Genomic DNA, 17,746 nt, shown 5'->3' with positions numbered 1-17,746 from the left:
CAGTTTTGGTTAATAAAACACTGTAGATTTTCTGCATTATTATAAATATACACTGAAAACGGCCAAACATATTAACCACTGATATCATAGAACTCATAAATGATAGATAATGAATAATTTCAAGCTCGAGCGTGAAAAATGAAGAAAACTGCTGGCATTTGAGACCGTACTCCAGGAACGTTCGGGTTTTCCATTGTTATGCAAACGAACAACGAGGGATAATCCTCTGACAAACATTACTGTCCCACTGTACACGCTGACAGTTTACAAACAAGCTAATCCTTCAAGTGTCTCTGATAAGACATCTAATAACACGGTTTTCATGGTGAAACAAAATGGCCGATGCACAGTCACTCTACTAGGAGAGTGACTGTGGCCGATGTTTGAAAAAAAAATGCTGTGTCAGAGTGCGACACTGAGTGGCAGATTTTTCTTTGCCTCGTCTGTCAACGCTTTCTTTCTTTTCTTCGCCATTGCGTTAGAAAAAAAATGTATTAGTAAAATAGAATATTGACTTGGAAAATAAAAACGATTTAAAAGAAAGTTGTGCAAAGTTACAGTACTCCTTTCGCACAAACTCCCGCCCGCTTCCGCTTTCCAATCACCTTTTTCTCTTGCTTTTGCGACCGCTTGTTGAATTCGACCGGACAATTTCCGCTTTGTTTTCGACCGCGCAAATCCCGAAATATCACCGCCCACCTGCTCACTCGCGCGCATTCAAAATTCGGACTAACAGAATAATTTCCGAGGTTCACATTGTCTTATAATTGTCTTTCTGATTTTTATTGATGTTGAACAGTTGACAAAAGTTCAAATACTTTTTGTTTTAACTATCTATAATTATATGCACGCAACCTGACCCTTTGGCTTGGACTGAATATTTTATTTTAAACAATATTCTGACGTGAAATACAAAATGTAATTCAACACAAGTACGACATGGTTGTCTGGGGTTTCTTTCCTGATTGTTGAGTCTTCGCAATGTGTTTTGTATAATTATTGTTGTTTTCCCCCGATGCTGAAGGACCGTAAAGCTAAATGGCAGTTACATGCATGGGCTGAGTGAAAGAACATATTTCTAAGCCTAAAATAAAAACCTAATATTACACCTTTTTGTGTATTTTACATATGTTTGTCATGACAGTATGTTTGTAAATATCTAAAAAAAATCTCGTCTTTCGTTGATAATTTCGATCGTTTGTTTGGAATGTCGATCCCCGTTGGTTTCTCCATACTGAGTTTAGGAAGGGCGTCGATCAACACCGTGACAATCAGTATTTCACAACATTCATGTTGAGTCTGGCAAAACAATGTAATCTGAGTGCACACAATTTTCAACCAATCCATTAGTAACAAATTATGGTTGCACATTTTCAAAATGTCTCGACCACACCCTGGGTAAAGGATTTGAAATCAATTTTCATTTGCATTCAGTCGTTGACAAATTCCGTATTCTTTAAAAAATCCAATTTTTGTTTTACTTAGTCGAAATGTATGTATACCCACCAGGTTTGTGTGATTAAATCGACAGTCTCGTGATAAACGTTCTTTTATAATAAAAAACACGTATACGTTTATTCAGTACTGTCGCCATGGGCCATTGGTATACGTGTAAAGAAATAATTGTACAAGTGACGTGAAATGTGAGTTGTTTACGTTGTTTATGTCTAAATGTGTATAGCACATACGTAATATACAAGGACTCTCACTTGATTGCATAAAATGGATGATTTTTTTTTGGAAAATTACAGAACATAACAAATTCTGTGGTTTTGGTCTAGCCGACGCACCAAGCTAAATTATTGATTGATTGATTGATTGATTGATTGATTGGTTGGTTGATTGATTGACTGACTGACTGATTGATTGACTGATTGATTGATTGACTGATTGATTGATTGATTGATTGATTGATTGATTGATTGATTGATTGATTGATTGATTGATTGATTGATTGATTGATTGATTGATTGATTGATTGATTGATTGATTGATTGATTGATTGATTGATTGATTTGCTTATTTGTTGATTTACTGAACGGCCGAGTTAGTCTGATTAATTTTCATCTGGACTCATCACAATAAAAAATACAAGGAGACATTATTAGAAAGTTGACATAGCACACATAAAAACAAAACAAAAATGTTGTCAGGGGAATATTTTTATGAATAAATCACATAGCTTTGTTACAGTGAACCTTGCCTTGAATAAGTAACGTAAAATAGTAAGATTATCAATGCAAACGAAATACTGATTAAAACATTTGCAATATCTACACGTTTGGTATAACAAACATCATTTGGGGTAATAAGAGGAATTTTGTGACAAGATTGTCAAGTAAATGCCATCACAGTCACTCCCTAGTAGAGTGACTGTGATGAAGTCATGACGCATTACGTAAATCGTGATTAAACCGTTAAACGCTACAAACCCGGGCACTAATCCACACTTTCTCAAAATACATGCCAAAAAATCACGGGCGCTAACAGAATGAGACCGTTACGGTTGTATGAATTTTACTGTTTATAAATGCGTGTTTTTAAACGTCATTTACCAACCTTTTCATACAACGCATTCGTTACTTTTGTGTTAAAGCGCGCCGCTTACGACTGAATAATGAAATGAGTAGTCCAAGCTCTACCACAAGAGGGCGAGATGCGCACAAAATACGTCATCAAAACGTCTGCGCAGTTAAGAGTTCAGTTGTAAATAGTGTTGTGTATTATCGCAAACTCACGAAAAGCTTTGTTAACTGGCACTTTGGTAGTATTTTATCAACCACAGAGGTGTTGTGCACAAGGAGGGAAGTCCGTTTTTTCACCTGGACACACAATTCTGCGTGAAACATCTTAATCAAAACGTCATCGGCTCGAAACAGTCTATTTCCGAAGATCAAAGATGTCTGAAAGAAAAGTGTTAAACGTGAGTTATCTGTAATCTGGTGTATTTGTAGCTACTATGTGATTCATCATTTTGTGGCTCCAATTCCTTATTAAATTTATCATAGACACATCAACAAATTTTACCCAATTGATCTTAGTTACGGTCAGACTTTTAATAAACTATCAGTGTTCTCCCCAGAAAAATGTATCAGAGTGGCGGCTAATTTGCATATAATTTACATATCATTAGCATTTGTCTGAAGATAAAGAAAACAATAATGACAGGCTTGCATGGATGAAAATGTGTCTTTATTTTTTAACAAATTTATGTAGAAGATTAAATGAATCTGCTGCTGTGTGATTTCTATGTAATGTTGATTCTTCGGACTTTCATGGAAGCCCAGTGATCTGCAGCTTTTGAGAACGCCGTGATTTTCTTTGCTTCCCACTTCTATTAAATGACATGGCCTTCTTGTGCATCTCCGAGTGTGCGTGTTTATCGATAGCATATTTCGTAATAGTTATACATGGCATAGAATTCCATACCAAAGAACTATTTCTGGATGTTTTTAAGTTGAATTTTCCACATATGTGTCACAGCATTCCTAAAAGATAAGAAATAGGAGCGAATCAATACTTGTATTTAAAAAATATCGTTACGATCAACACGAAAATAAACAAATTGCCGCCATTTTGAAAAGTCGCTAAACTTAAAAATTGCCACGATAAACTTTACCCAACTATTTCAAAACACAATACTAGTATTAGTTACTTTGATAAATCGTAGCCAACAGTTTTTGAACTTCCAGAAAGAAGGTCGTTTCCAAAAAAATGTTTCGACGATCGGCAAAAAATGAAGCCATACAAAAATTTACTAAACTAGGTCAAAACTCGCTTCCAAGTAAAACGCTACAAATAAATACTTTTTTTACCTTTGCCATCGGATGTTTCTCTCAGCCACGTATATTTTGTTGTCCATTGTGCATCAAATCTAGAGTTTATTTTTTTGCACTTTTCGTTGTAACATCATCTTGGACACGTTTAGTACCACTGCCGACAGGGGTACCGGTGACCGCGTTGCTGGTGGGTTTATCGCTCGCAACCAGGGGCCCAGCAGGGCGTTCTACGCGGAACCACAACGTAATATTTCTGCTGTTTGACATCGTTGCTTCTTCCAGCCAAATATGCTACTGAGAAAATACTCGCTATTACCCCAATTAAATAGGGCGAAAGTGTTTATTGTCGAAGTACGAAGCTGTATTAGTCCATTGTCTTTGCGTAATCACTGACATGTTTCCATTCACACCTGATTTGGCTCACAGTACCGGACGCTGATGACGCTGACTAACAGATTCGCACGTGTATTAACAAGCTAAAAGAAAGAGTAACAGGAAATGCCACAGAGTAGCGGGCAATCTCTCAGAGTAGCGGCATAAATAATGGAGTAGCGGCCCCGCTACGCTAAAACGCTTTGGGGAGAACACTGACTATAAAGTGTTTACTCACTGTGTTGTTTGTCGTGGAGTCGTCTGAAAAAGGTGGGTTGAGATATCTAGGGGTATCTAGATGTTCAGTACTCATCAATCCAATACTGTCTATAGATCTTTGGAATCTATTGCTTCAGGCACAAATGTGACCATTGCATCTATGGAGTTCAGTCTGAGTGGGTCACTGACCAATAAAAAGATGTATTATGATATTTGGACTTACAATCACTTAACACTCCATTGGGAAAAAGTCCTCAAGTCACTATTCTGTCATAAATATTTGGAATACCAAATACAATTGTACAAGTGATGCAGTAAATCACTTAGCCAATTATACTTTTCTTCAGACATTTTTGATTGGTCATAGTGACGTAATGAGGTACCCAGATACTACTATCATAACCAGTCTATCATAAGTTCCTTGTGTCCAGATTGCAATTCCCCAGTTAACTATTGTCCATTTGTAGGTTATAGTTTTGACATTGTGACAGTATTCTGCATTCTTCTCATATATACAACTTGATATGAATATCAAAACCTTCACTATAATTTCTTTTTTTATTTTTTACAGAAATACTATCCGCCTGACTTTGATCCATCTAAAATCCCTAAATTAAAACTTGCCCGTGATAGGCAGTATACAGTAAGATTGATGGCACCGTTCAATATGAGGTAAATAATTGTTTACATACATGTATTTTCTCTTCTCCAATAACTACACTGTATACAGAGACATTGCCTTGTTCCCTACATGTCTACAGATATTTTTTGTATTATTATTTTAAGGCAATTTGATCATCAAAGTACCCTCTCAGCTGTGAAGTTTAAGCCCTGTGTATATTTTCTGGTCATTTACTAACACGCTGCTGACATTAAAGACACGATAAAAGTTGATATCGGTCTTCAGCCCACATTGCATACACTGGAATAAAAATAATAACAATGCATTGGTTATTATTCATTTACATGACTTTGTGTGACAAAATATAATGCGTGTTTGATCAATTTACTGTACACATGATTAGTTCTTTACATATTTGACACATCCTTGCAGGCGCTAATGTACGATAACCCAAGTCCTGACAATAATCAGACTAGAGTTGCATTATACTCGACTCAGACAGATGTGGAAAATGAATTATTTGTACTTCATCTTTTAAAAATTTATTTTCGGTTGAATGCCAATGAAACACTGTGGGAACTTATTAGCTTATTTTGTCTCTGCCATAAGCCACAGTGTCATCAATAATTAACATTCCTATGTCTTGGTTGATGAAGCTACTATAGTCATAGTGTCTCTTCATGCAGGTGACATTCATCATGGAACTAAATTCTCTAGTTGCCTGTTTTGGTACAGATGATAATTTTTGTGTTAAAAATTTTTCTGGGAAGTCTTGCCCAAAATGTTCAGTGCAAGTAACCACTATGCTGTCAGTGGCAATGGATATGAACAGTAGACGCACTTATTGTTATGTGTCGAATCTTGACAATGACCTGAGCAACATTCTAAATGAATATGCTCGAAATATTAAAATAGTGAACTTTAAGACTCTGAATTCAAATTTTGTACTACTGCACATGTTACTGCACAATATAAACACAATGCATTATGGGAGATAACCTCCTATTGTAAATCGCCCTAGAAACTTGCTTAATGATATGTCAATTTTTTTAAATGTTTCTACATTATTAGGATTCATGTGAATCATAATATGACTATCTCATCCCATGTCACCAACTGAAAAAATAATCTCACCATAGAAAACAATATTAACCGTGTTAAAATGCTAGTTTTGACCATTTTTTTAACATTATGATTGTATCTTGCAAAAATTGTCTGGTGACCCTTATTTCTTTATTTCATTTTCAGTATCCTGGTGGAATGAACCCATAAAAATAGTAGTTTTAAATTCAACTCAAACCTCCTGAAATACCAGCAAAAATAATTTGTTTTACAGTACAAGGTTACTATTGTTTAACTATGTTTATATTCTAGATGTTTATTCTGTACTGAGTATATTTATAAAGGCAAGAAATTCAATGCAAGAAAAGAAACCGTACAAGGAGAATCATATCTGGGATTGGCGATCTTCCGCTTTTATATCAAATGTCCACGATGTGTGGCTGAGATTTCATTTAAGGTGAGAGTAATTTGCAGTGTTTGAAATTATATTTGTTTCTATGTGTTTGCTATTGGTAATGATCCTGACAAATTATGTTTATTGTTACACAAGTTTAACTTAGGTATTACTGAACCAAGTTAAAGAATTACGATGGTTACTACGTGTGTATGAGTTCTATACTAACAATATACCGATAGTCATATGTGTTGTTTCGCACAAAATTCAAGTGCATGTTGTCAGGATGACCACTGCCTTTCAATACTTGTTAGAAGCTTTAAAATTTGAATGCTATTAAAAAACAAATTTACATATACTGTAGAATACTTTATTTTCGCTTGGAATTAATTTTCGCTATTTTCGCTGAAGGGATGATTCCGTGAAAATAAAATCAAGCGAATATACTTTTTTTACTATATTTCACATTAAACTCATCAAAAATCAGTGAAAATAAATTCCAAGCAAAACGCCTAAAAAGCCTTTTCAGCGAAAATTAAATCCAGCGAAAATAAAGTATTCCACAGTAGTTGCAAGTTTGTCTGTCAACTGAAGACAAAACAGTAAATTGGATATTAAAGACATACTTATAAATTAAAGGGCCCACAGAGTTTGATAAAAATATAAGTTAAAGCGTATTTACTGTAATGGTAATCACATCATTATTGTTGTTGTTCTCCATTTCCAGTGCCCTCTGATGTCAAGTATGTCACTCACTGATCTGAAAAGAATCCAAATGTTGGTTTAGAAATTTAAATGGTATTATCTCTGTACACAAGACTCCCTAACTTACTATTATATAGTGCAGATGTTCTAACTGTTTATTGTCTATTGCACAGACTGACCCTGAAAACACAGATTATGCTCTGGAAGCGGGCGCTACTCGTAACTTCCAAGCTGAGAAGCTCATCATTGAGGAGGAGGAGAGGCTGAAACGAGAGAGGGAGGAAGAAGAAATGAACAACCCAATGAAGGTTCTGGAGAACCGAACAAGAGATTCCAAGCGTGAAATGGAGGTGTTGGAGAATCTGGAAGAGCTGAGAGATCTGAATATGAGACATGCTAGCGTTGACCACGCAGCAATATTGGAAGACAAGGGTAAAAGGTGGATGCAACAACAGCAAGAAATTATTAGGAAAATGGAAGAAGACGAGGAAGCAGAAATTCAGTAAGGAAATACCGTAAACAGCTTATTGATAATAAGAGATAATTTGTTATGAGTCATGGACAGTTGATAGCTGTGGGAGTATTTCTGGTATTTTGTTCTCAAGCAATAATTTCAACCTTCTATATTTAGTGAAACATGTTCAGATTCAGATGAATGTCAAAATATATAGATTTTTTTAAGCAATATAAAATAATTATATTTGCATATTGTTAGCATACTGTTATATATTTCTTACATACATGTATTCATTCATGTTCAATTGGTCCAAATTAAAACAGGACAGACATAATGTATTACTGGTATTATAATATGTTTGGCTGGTGCTAATGGACATGTCATTCCATTTAAATATCTAGTGTGCATTATTACATGCAATAGCATTTGTTTCCACTCCATTCTAACACACATGCAGTCACTACAATAAAGGCCATACTTTCTGTGCTCTCATAGTACAATATGTATTAATATTTTTTTCACTATGTTCTTTTCAGAGCCATATTTGGAAGAAATGATACCGATAACATCAAAAGACTGATAGATGATGACCAAGATGATAATGATGATGAAATAGTCAAACCAGTGAACAGTAACAATAAAAGACCAACAGATGTACTAACTGGGGTTAGTATCTTTGTGCTTTGAATAACTCATTGAGTCCTTATAGCAATCAACGTTTCCAGAAACTACAGTGTTGAAAATCACTTGTATTTACTACAGCGTCATCTGTCTTTACAGTTATGTGAGATGCAAATGTTTTGTTGCTCTTTGAGTCATGCACGTCCAGCAAATAAACACTGATTATTGTAACAGACTATTTAGGAATCATACACATCACCAACTTAGTTGAAGCTTCAGAATATTTTATTGTAATAGTAAAGGTTTTATGTTTGATGCTTTCTCTAATCAAATACTATAATTTCTATATATTTTCAGGGAACAGACAGTAGCAGTTTTTGTGCAACACAACCAAAGAAACTGAAAACATGGGAGAGAAGTATTGGAGGACTTTCTAAGAAATCAGCGTTGGCATCACTTGTAAAAGTCAGGACTAGCAAAACAAACACTGTAACAACAAACAAAGACAATAAAAAGGAAAACTCTGTTATTAATAAAGATGATAAAGTTGCAATGGAGGATAAAACTGATGGTATTCCATCATCCATGAATAATCAGAGCAAGACTGAACTCAAGCCAACAATTAATTCATTGAGTCTACTTGGAAACTACACTGACAGCGACACAGCAAGTGATAGTAACTGAATACCTGAATTCATTGTTATTAAGGTGAACTGAAAATGTGGATGTTTTATGCAGTACTTCATTTCCATGGTTTCTTGTGCATTATTACATGTATAGGAATTTATCCATCCACAGATGTGTATCTCTGATGGTTGACTCACACAATGATGTAAAGTGACAATCTAAACTGAAAATCTTGTATTGACTGTCATTCCGATAGAGGCATACTTACAATGTACCCAATACTGCCCGTTAGCTACATTGATATTTTTAATGTAACATGAGATCTTTTTAACATGGGAAACAGTCACAAATGTAAAAAAAAAATCACCATTATTCTGGATGTTTGAAGCATTTGTTGTGTGAAAAGTAGTTCCATGTTCATATTGTTCATCTAAATTTGGTGAACAATATAAAATAAAACCACATTATAAAAGTCAAGAGAATTCGATTTGTTTTATTGATATTCAGCTACTAGTATATATGTACCATTCAATGAGAGAGAACTCTTATACTAGGCAGATCTTTTTTTTTATATCAAGAATATAGATCACATGAAAACTGTGTATCCGAAACATAACAAGAAAGTGTTACCGTAGTGACAAATAAATATGAAAATGCTTACCAGATTAAACCATATTATTTTTAACAATATGTAGGTCAGAGGAGTTTTTCTAAAAAGCAATTTGGTTTAATCAGTAAGCATCCAAATTCCACTATTTTTTGATTGTCTATTTCATTAGTTTTTGATAAATTTTCTACTTACCCCATTCATCAGTGAAGTAAAAATAGTCCTGCATGTGTAAGTATGAGCCACTGATATTTCTCTTGTCTATCATCTACCTAGCTCACATTGTAGAGGGCCACTGATATTTCTCTTGTCTATCATCTACCTAGCTCACATTGTAGAGGGCCACTGATATTTCTCTTGTTTATCATCTACCTAGCTCACATTGTAGAGGGCCACTGATATTTCTCTTGTCTATCATCTACCTAGCTCACATTGTAGAGGGCCACTCAGTTTGGCTGATCAGAAGAAACATGGTTTTAGCCATGCCACTAGAAACAAATATTTGTTTTATAAGTAAGGAGAGGCGATGCCCCTGACCCATTTCCCATAGCAGGAGGGTAATGAAACTTGGCACAGTTATTAGTCTTTCTCTACATAGGAACCACCCACAGTTACGCATTTCTCCCATCTTTTGATGCAGCTCTGGCACAATTTTTGTAGAACACCCCAGGTTGGTTCTCCAACCATGTCGTAATTTCAGAAATCAAGGCTGCATCATCTGGGAAATGCTTTCCTTTAAAAAACAACTTCATGGCTGGGAAGAGATGAAAGTCAGAGGAGGCAAGGTCAGGAGAGTAAGGGGGATGTGGGAGGATTTCATAGCCACACGCCTGTGCTTCAGAGTTGGTGACATGTGAGTTGTGTATCGGAGCTTTGTCCTGCAGGAGGAGGATACCTTTGCTGATCTTACCCCGCCCCTTGATTTTGATAGCTTCTATTAATTTCATCAAAAGTGAAGCGTAATAGGCTCCTGTAATTGTGGTACCCTTTGCCAGGAAATCTGTCATCACTACTCTGTCCTGGTCCCAGAAGACTATGAGCATGACCTTGCCTTCTTTGGAGGTGGTGAGTCCAAGTGCTTCCACTGCATTGACTGGGGGGCTGTCTCTGGATCATAGTGATGGATCCAAGTTTTATCCTGTGTAAACAGTCTTTTGAAAAACTTTGATTCATCTTCTTGGCATATCTCCAAATTCATCCTGGAGCACTCAACGCGTTCTTGTGTCTGGAAAGGTGTGAGCAACCTGGGAATCCATCTGGCAGACGCCTTATGCATATGCAAATGGTCATGAATGATAGTACCTCTTAGGCTATTTGGCGTCGATTTTCCATAATCGCTGCTTCAACTTGTTAGACAGATGCCTCATCAATGGCAGAAGAGGGACGACCAGGTCTGGGAGCTGTTTCCACAGATTTCCGGCCATGTTTGGTTTCACGATGCCAGCGTTTTACAAGGTCATATGATGGGGCATCATCATCCATAAGTTTCTTGCATTTTATCAAAAGTCTCCTTTGGTGTGCGTCCTTTCAAATACAAAAAACGGATCACTGCACGACACTCAACTGGCTTCATTTCACACCTGACTCAGTTCAAACACCTGTAAATCAGAAACCACATAACCCATAGAGATGTAAATAATTACACATGAACATTTCATCTAGATCAGACAACTGGAAGTGGGTCAGAGGCATTACTTATTGAACGCCCCTCGTAGCATATTCACACCTGGTAATCATGAGAGAACAACTTTGGGTCTGAAACTAGCAAAAGAAAACTATCCAGTTCATGAGTAAAGAATACATAACAAAATACGATTTTGAAGGTAAGTGTTGGTTACTGAATAAAAAAGGCTTGGTTAGAAAAATAGTGATAAACCAAAGACAGATATAACATATAAACCCATAGTTTTGCCCAAGTCTTGTGAACTCTCCCTGTTCTAGCGCCCTCTGTAATTTGTCGACATTCAATAGTGTTTCAAACTCGTACCACTTAAAAACAATAACAGCTATGTGACTGAGAACTGTTCTTGTATTATTTCCACAAGTTTACAGATACAGGTAGTGTAAAAGAATATCTTTATGCTTAGTTTCATATATATAAATATTTTATAAATAAGATAATCTTAATTGTATCACAAATACAGACAACGTGAATCTAGCATACTATGTTTAGGTATGTACTAAATACTAAATGAATCCATTCTCAGTAATTGTAATAACATAAAACAATACTACTGATTTTCTAATTGACTAAATTTAAAAGTTGATATTTCAGTTTCTGTACATTCCGTAACACTGCTAACTTTTTGAATTTCGAAACAAATACTACCTCTAACTTGGATGAAGTACTTCAGAGTTATTTGTTCTGAAATTGTTAATGATGCGCCATTTCAGTATTTCTAGCTTGCATGCATCGGTACATGCTGCCTTGTGTGTACTACACCCGTCATATCAATCTTTATTGTGAACAATTATTATCACCACTGGTGGCGCTATCACACGAGCTCACAACTTTGGTGTAACTTCGGACTGGCTTTCGAGTGATACTTTGCCATGGATTATGCCATATGTGCACTTGTTGGATATTGTCATTGATACACTATGTTGCGTATCCTGCTACTCTTCTGGGATCTCCAATGAAATATATTTATGCTAACTGTGACATGTATGTTAATAATTTTTGGCATATCTTGGATTAGATTAAGATATAAGAAATTTAAGATATTTGTAGTAATTGCTGAAAACTCACAATGTCATCTTTTGTTTATTTTTGATATAATGACTAAATACTGAACAGAGATTACTCGTATGTCATTGATAAGGGAATGTTGCGCAGACATAGGGCCATGTTTTTTGTGCATATTATTTATCTCATTTCAGCATGTGTTTATAAAATCTCAAAAACTGTAAAGCAGATTTTGATCAAATTTGCTATATATTGGTGCTGAACTTCTGCTGGCTGACGATCCTAACCTCTAATGCCATTTCTTACCTATTGTTTTTTTATATAAAACAACAATAATTGCATATACTCTGTATTCACGTGGGAGCTTTGCAGAGTATTCGTCATACATTCGAATGCGACAATTAATCGCAAAAACTATTGGGGAGATACTGCACAGGGTACACTCATTCTAAATAGTATAAATGTATAGTAATTCGGTATTTATACTAATTTCTTAGAACTGAAGATGAGTAGTCATAGGGTTTGATTATTGGCTATAGTCCTAAAAGATTAGGCCTACTCATAATGTTTGAGGAAGTTGGTCATAAATCGCATAAATATTACTGTCTCATGGCACCATGAAATAACATTTTGTTGTGTGTTACAGTTACGTATTTTGAGAAACTTCGCTATTTTTAGAACAATTCTATAAAACACAATGTTTTATAATGTTTAAAACCCAGATTTTTGAACTAATCAGGACAACAAAAAGTACCAAATCATTTCCAATAAATGTTTTTTTTTTCTTCAGCCTATATGACCAGACTACAAATATGCCATAGGAACCTATGGTAAAAAAGTGATACTGACAAAACGTCCTCTTTCCACTAAAATACAACCATCATTTTCTCAAAAAATAGGCTGGCGATCCCCACATCCACCACCACCACCATTGTGTTTCAATTTGTAAGTACTGTAAGTGTCAGAAACTTAGCTTTCAATTTTACGATTATCTGACCGGTAATTATGTTCACTGTTTACCTGCCTATTAAACGGTTATGGAGTAATAGACCCGCCGTGTGTATATCAATATATCAGTCTTAGCATGTATAATATCACAGTATTCATTGAAAGTAACTTTTCGACCATTTAAATGTTTCTTGATGTCCAAATACTAGAAAACTCTCAGAACAAATTTCAGGACTGACGAAACCATGGCGCCATCTGAGAGTCAAATTACGCAACTCGTTCTAAACAAAACTACTCTTATATTTCTCCGTAAAGGTTAAAGCAAAATAATTCCTATACGTGTAATATTTGTTAATGTATCAATAATTACAGGGGTATTGTTAAACAATTTTAGTAGGGTTAGTACAAATTATAGCAAAACAGATTTCATTGATATTATCATATGTAATTGACAACTCGTTCATTAGTTTATGTTATGACAACAACTGTAGTAACATCTACGTTTGTGTCGTCGAATTGTAAACGTTGGCAACAGACTGAGTAAATGTTGCCATTGCGATTACACTACATAAAAAACAATAACAGACAGATTATGTTCCTATTGTAATGAAGTTGAAGAACCAAAATGCAAATTTCATGAATTAGAATGAAGGAAATCAATTGAAATATATACTACAATCAAAACATAAAACTACGATTACAGCTCCCAATGTGTGAACAAATAACAGTGAACGAATGTGCACTTCATCATCTGGTTTGTTTTTATTTCTTGTTTTTGTCTACTCAATCTATTGACTGACTCGATTTTACTATTAACTTTATATTTCATTTTAAACTCGAAATTAGAAATGTAAAAGTATCTACACGTGTGAAATAAAGTTTGTACCTATTTGTGTGAGTGAAACACAAAAACAGGAAACAAATTTGTGTTTTGGTTGTCATGGCGACATATGTTTGAGCGTTAACGTTCCTTCCTGTTTTATCACTGCAGAGTGAATCAAAACTGAAGTCCTCAGACTAATTTGATTAAACGAGATATTTTTCAAGTTGTAGAGGAACATTTTGTTTGTCGTTACATTAAAGATTAATATTGTGTCATGATAATAATATCAATTATGTAGATTGCAGAAATATTTCTATAAGTTTGTTTATATGATGACAATTTTCTTATAAGAACCAGCAATTGACACAGAACGCTAGTACAATGGAGCTTGCGTAATACAGTAGTACCCGGGAAGTCGTCGTAGTGTACGCGTGTATTGTAATGACATATTTGATTCTCTGGAGATAGCCTAGGTGCTTTATTTTTTTTTTCTTTTCAATGAAACAGACAAACGATGGACAATTCCAGCTCCGGATAATCCGTTACACATTACAATAACATTTCCCGGCGTAACCATTGGCAACGCACATAAGCATTCAACAGGTGCTTGCCACTGAACCGCGGATGGTTTGGACAACGCGTTCATTGCTTTCCAGTTTAATGTTATTCACAGACATTCGTGCTTTAGTTAACCACATTTCATCAATATTGATTCGACTCTTGAGTTTATTGTTTACACAAAGATTGGTAATTATGTCAAATAATAAAAAAAGTAGTCTGGACGTTTTGTGATTGATTGGTTTTCGCAGCAGCTGATTTGCATGCATTACCATATCGTCGCGCATGACCCCTGTATCTACGGTGCGGTAACGAAGGATCAAATCACAGTTTTTGGTGATCACTACGAGTGATGTTTTTGCTCTATTTTTCATGAATATTCTCCTAATTTTGAACACATTATGGGCTAAATCTAATAGTCGAGTAACCATGACAACTATATGCCGCCCAAAAAGAAGACCTTTTTGAGGATATTTTGCGAGTCTGTATGTTGTACCGTGTTTGCAGTGGGCCCTGTCTGTGCGTGATCAACACAACAACCGCGACTGAACTGACCGGTGTCAAAGCTATTGTGAACGCAAAGTGGATATAACCGGGTGTTTTTATGTCGTGACGATATTTTACCGTCCAAATGGAACTTGCCCGTAGAATGATGTCGGAGCAGTTACAGGAGAAATTTAACTCAGACGGCGATCCCAATAAGGCGATCTTTCCGTCACTTCCACGACATATCCCAAATATTCAACACCTTTACAGTCCTTCGCCGACCAAATCACACGATTCAGTGTTATCTCTGAATAAAGCACACACTCTTCCGGACTTGGAGAAATTACCACAACTAGTAGAGCTGGCAAGCTCTGCCAGGAATGGCTACCGACGAGAACACACGACGCTACACACAGTCAGGACGTCAAGAATTCCCCCTAAGGTAAGATAAATCCACGCAAACCAAAATGGCCCCTGTCCATCGATCGTTTAAGGGTCGTTTATTATTTTGGCTTTTTACAGCACTTTGTTCTGAATTGAACGACTTAAAAGCTTACAGTGTACCCCATACTTTTCAAATCAAACGCTACGTCCCCTTGCAGTCTATATTCTTAATTTTAAAGACTGTAGTGTACGTCCTTGGATACACCTGTAGCGCTGTCCTTGTCTTAGAGAATACAGCCCGACTCAGACTAGACGAGCGTGGTCACGGCGGTAAAGGGACGATCTCCTACATTCACTTTGGTAACAATGATCAATGCTGTCACTACATTGTGTTCTAACACAGCATGTATTTTATTATTTGTGACACAGATACCACTGTTTTGTCGTCTCTTGTCCACCTTACTGAATAATAAACCATTGAACTTGAAGTATATTCTCTACCGACAATAGACTTTAAGTTAGATTACTGAGAGAACCATGTTTTTGTTGTGGTGTTGTTTACAACCATTGTCAAATGTCATTGAGTAAAAAAAACAAGTGATTCCATATTACATTTAACTTACTTCACAGCTTTTCAAAAATTCAAACTTACTGCAGAATCAGTTGAAAATAAATAAACACCACTTCTCTGAATAAAATATGAAAAAGACCATTGCTAAATATTGCTTGAAGCAAAATCATGTTTTCCAGTTGTTAGCTTCTTTATGTTCAGCATGTAGACCCTAAAATAGCTAGCTTGGCTAATTCTGCTGTTTGTTGGTCTAAACAAAGGTTGCATTCTGAGTCAAATATTGATTCCTGAATTACTGACAGACATGATGTAATTCTCTTTGTACATGCATAAACCTAGCAACGGGTAAGGGTGGGACAAAATATAAACGTTCAAAAATGGACAGGCAACCTCTGAAGAAGACAGTGGCATATTTGAGACAATTATTAAAAGGTTGTAGAGTGAGTGTGGGTTTGTACAAAAAGGAACAGATAGAAGAACTATATACTGTAAAGGGGTTAATTATTCACTGGGTTTTAATTATGCTTATTTCGCTGACTGGAAAATGTGCTAATTTAGAACCCAGTGAATATGTAATATTTTGCATATAACACATTATCTAAATGATAAAACTGTGAATTTAAAACCAACTGAATATGCCTGAAATGGTAAATCAGCGAAATTTAAACCCAGTGTAAATTAGTCATTTTACAGTATATCATATGTAAGACCGCTGAGAAACAAGGATAACCAGATGAAAAGGATGAGAAAATCATCTGAAATTGAGAAGGTGTGTGTTGCTGAGTATGATTGTGAAAGTTTTTCAACCCGAAAAATAAAAATATAAAAATATTTAGCATGAGCCACAAATAATGTGCATATTAATTTTTCTTACTTTGGCATAATAATTTGCATATTCATTTTTCTTACTTTGGCATAATAATTTGCATATTCATTTTTCTTACTTTGGCATAATAATTTGCATATTCATTTTTCTTACTTTGGCATAATAATTTGCATATTCATTTTTCTTACTTTGGCATAATAATTTGCATATTCATTTTTCTTACTTTGGCATAATAATTTGCATATTCATTTTTCTTACTTTGGCATAATAATGTGCATATTCATTTTTCTTACTTTGGCATAATAATTTGCATATTCATTTTTCTTACTTTGGCATAATAATTTGCATATTCATTTTTCTTACTTTGGCATAATAATTTGCATATTCATTTTTCTTACTTTGGCATAATAATTTGCATATTCATTTTTCTTACTTTGGCATAATAATGTGCATATTCATTTTTCTTACTTTGGCATAATAATTTGCATATTCATTTTTCTTACTTTGGCATAATAATTTGCATATTCATTTTTCTTACTTTGGCATAATAATTTGCATATTCATTTTTCTTACTTTGGCATAATAATGTGCATATTCATTTTTCTTACTTTGGCATAATAATTTGCATATTCATTTTTCTTACTTTGGCATAATAATTTGCATATTCATTTTTCTTACTTTGGCATAATAATTTGCATATTCATTTTTCTTACTTTGGCATAATAATTTGCATATTCATTTTTCTTACTTTGGCATAATAATGTGCATATTCATTTTTCTTACTTTGGCATAATAATTTGCATATTCATTTTTCTTACTTTGGCATAATAATTTGCATATTCATTTTTCTTACTTTGGCATAATAATTTGCATATTCATTTTTCTTACTTTGGCATAATAATGTGCATATTCATTTTTCTTACTTTGGCATAATAATTTGCATATTCATTTTTCTTACTTTGGCATAATAATTTGCATATTCATTTTTCTTACTTTGGC

General features: G+C 34.9%; 2 protein-coding genes across 3 annotated transcripts in view; both read left to right on the top strand.

Moving 5' to 3' along the window:
* The first annotated feature begins 2,659 nt into the window (after nucleotides 1-2,659).
* Nucleotides 2,660-9,340, top strand: LOC100371195 (splicing factor YJU2-like). Its single transcript, XM_006811787.2, has 6 exons — nucleotides 2,660-2,923; nucleotides 4,942-5,042; nucleotides 6,367-6,511; nucleotides 7,327-7,655; nucleotides 8,147-8,276; nucleotides 8,589-9,340. Exons 1-6 carry the CDS (start codon nucleotides 2,900-2,902, stop codon nucleotides 8,913-8,915), a joined length of 1,056 nt encoding a protein of 351 aa, XP_006811850.1. The 5' UTR covers nucleotides 2,660-2,899; the 3' UTR covers nucleotides 8,916-9,340.
* Nucleotides 9,341-14,845: 5,505 nt separating this feature from the next.
* The window catches only part of LOC102808831 (uncharacterized), a 68,859-nt gene continuing 65,958 nt past the window's right edge, over nucleotides 14,846-17,746 (top strand). For both annotated transcript variants that reach the window (XM_085506643.1, XM_085506642.1), the window contains exon 1: nucleotides 14,846-15,408. In XM_085506643.1, the coding sequence (XP_085362769.1) occupies nucleotides 15,112-15,408 (297 nt within the window). In that variant the 5' untranslated portion in view covers nucleotides 14,846-15,111. The remainder of the gene's footprint in view (nucleotides 15,409-17,746) is intronic.

The sequence above is a fragment of the Saccoglossus kowalevskii genome, chromosome 12, assembly GCF_978046115.1.
Source record: "Saccoglossus kowalevskii chromosome 12, keSacKowa6.1, whole genome shotgun sequence".
NCBI classification, from domain to species: domain Eukaryota; kingdom Metazoa; phylum Hemichordata; class Enteropneusta; family Harrimaniidae; genus Saccoglossus; species Saccoglossus kowalevskii.
Note: the sequence above shows the minus strand (reverse complement) of the source record. Positions and strands in the feature narration are given on the sequence as shown.

Excerpts from the sequence above, each read along its gene's own strand:
- LOC100371195 (XM_006811787.2), top strand. The coding sequence starts at position 2,900 with ATGTCTGAAAGAAAAGTGTTAAAC. Across the intron at positions 2,924-4,941 it reads CTGAAAGAAAAGTGTTAAAC|AAATACTATCCGCCTGACTT; the intron begins GTGAGTTATCTG and ends TATTTTTTACAG. Across the intron at positions 6,512-7,326 it reads TGGCTGAGATTTCATTTAAG|ACTGACCCTGAAAACACAGA; the intron begins GTGAGAGTAATT and ends TCTATTGCACAG.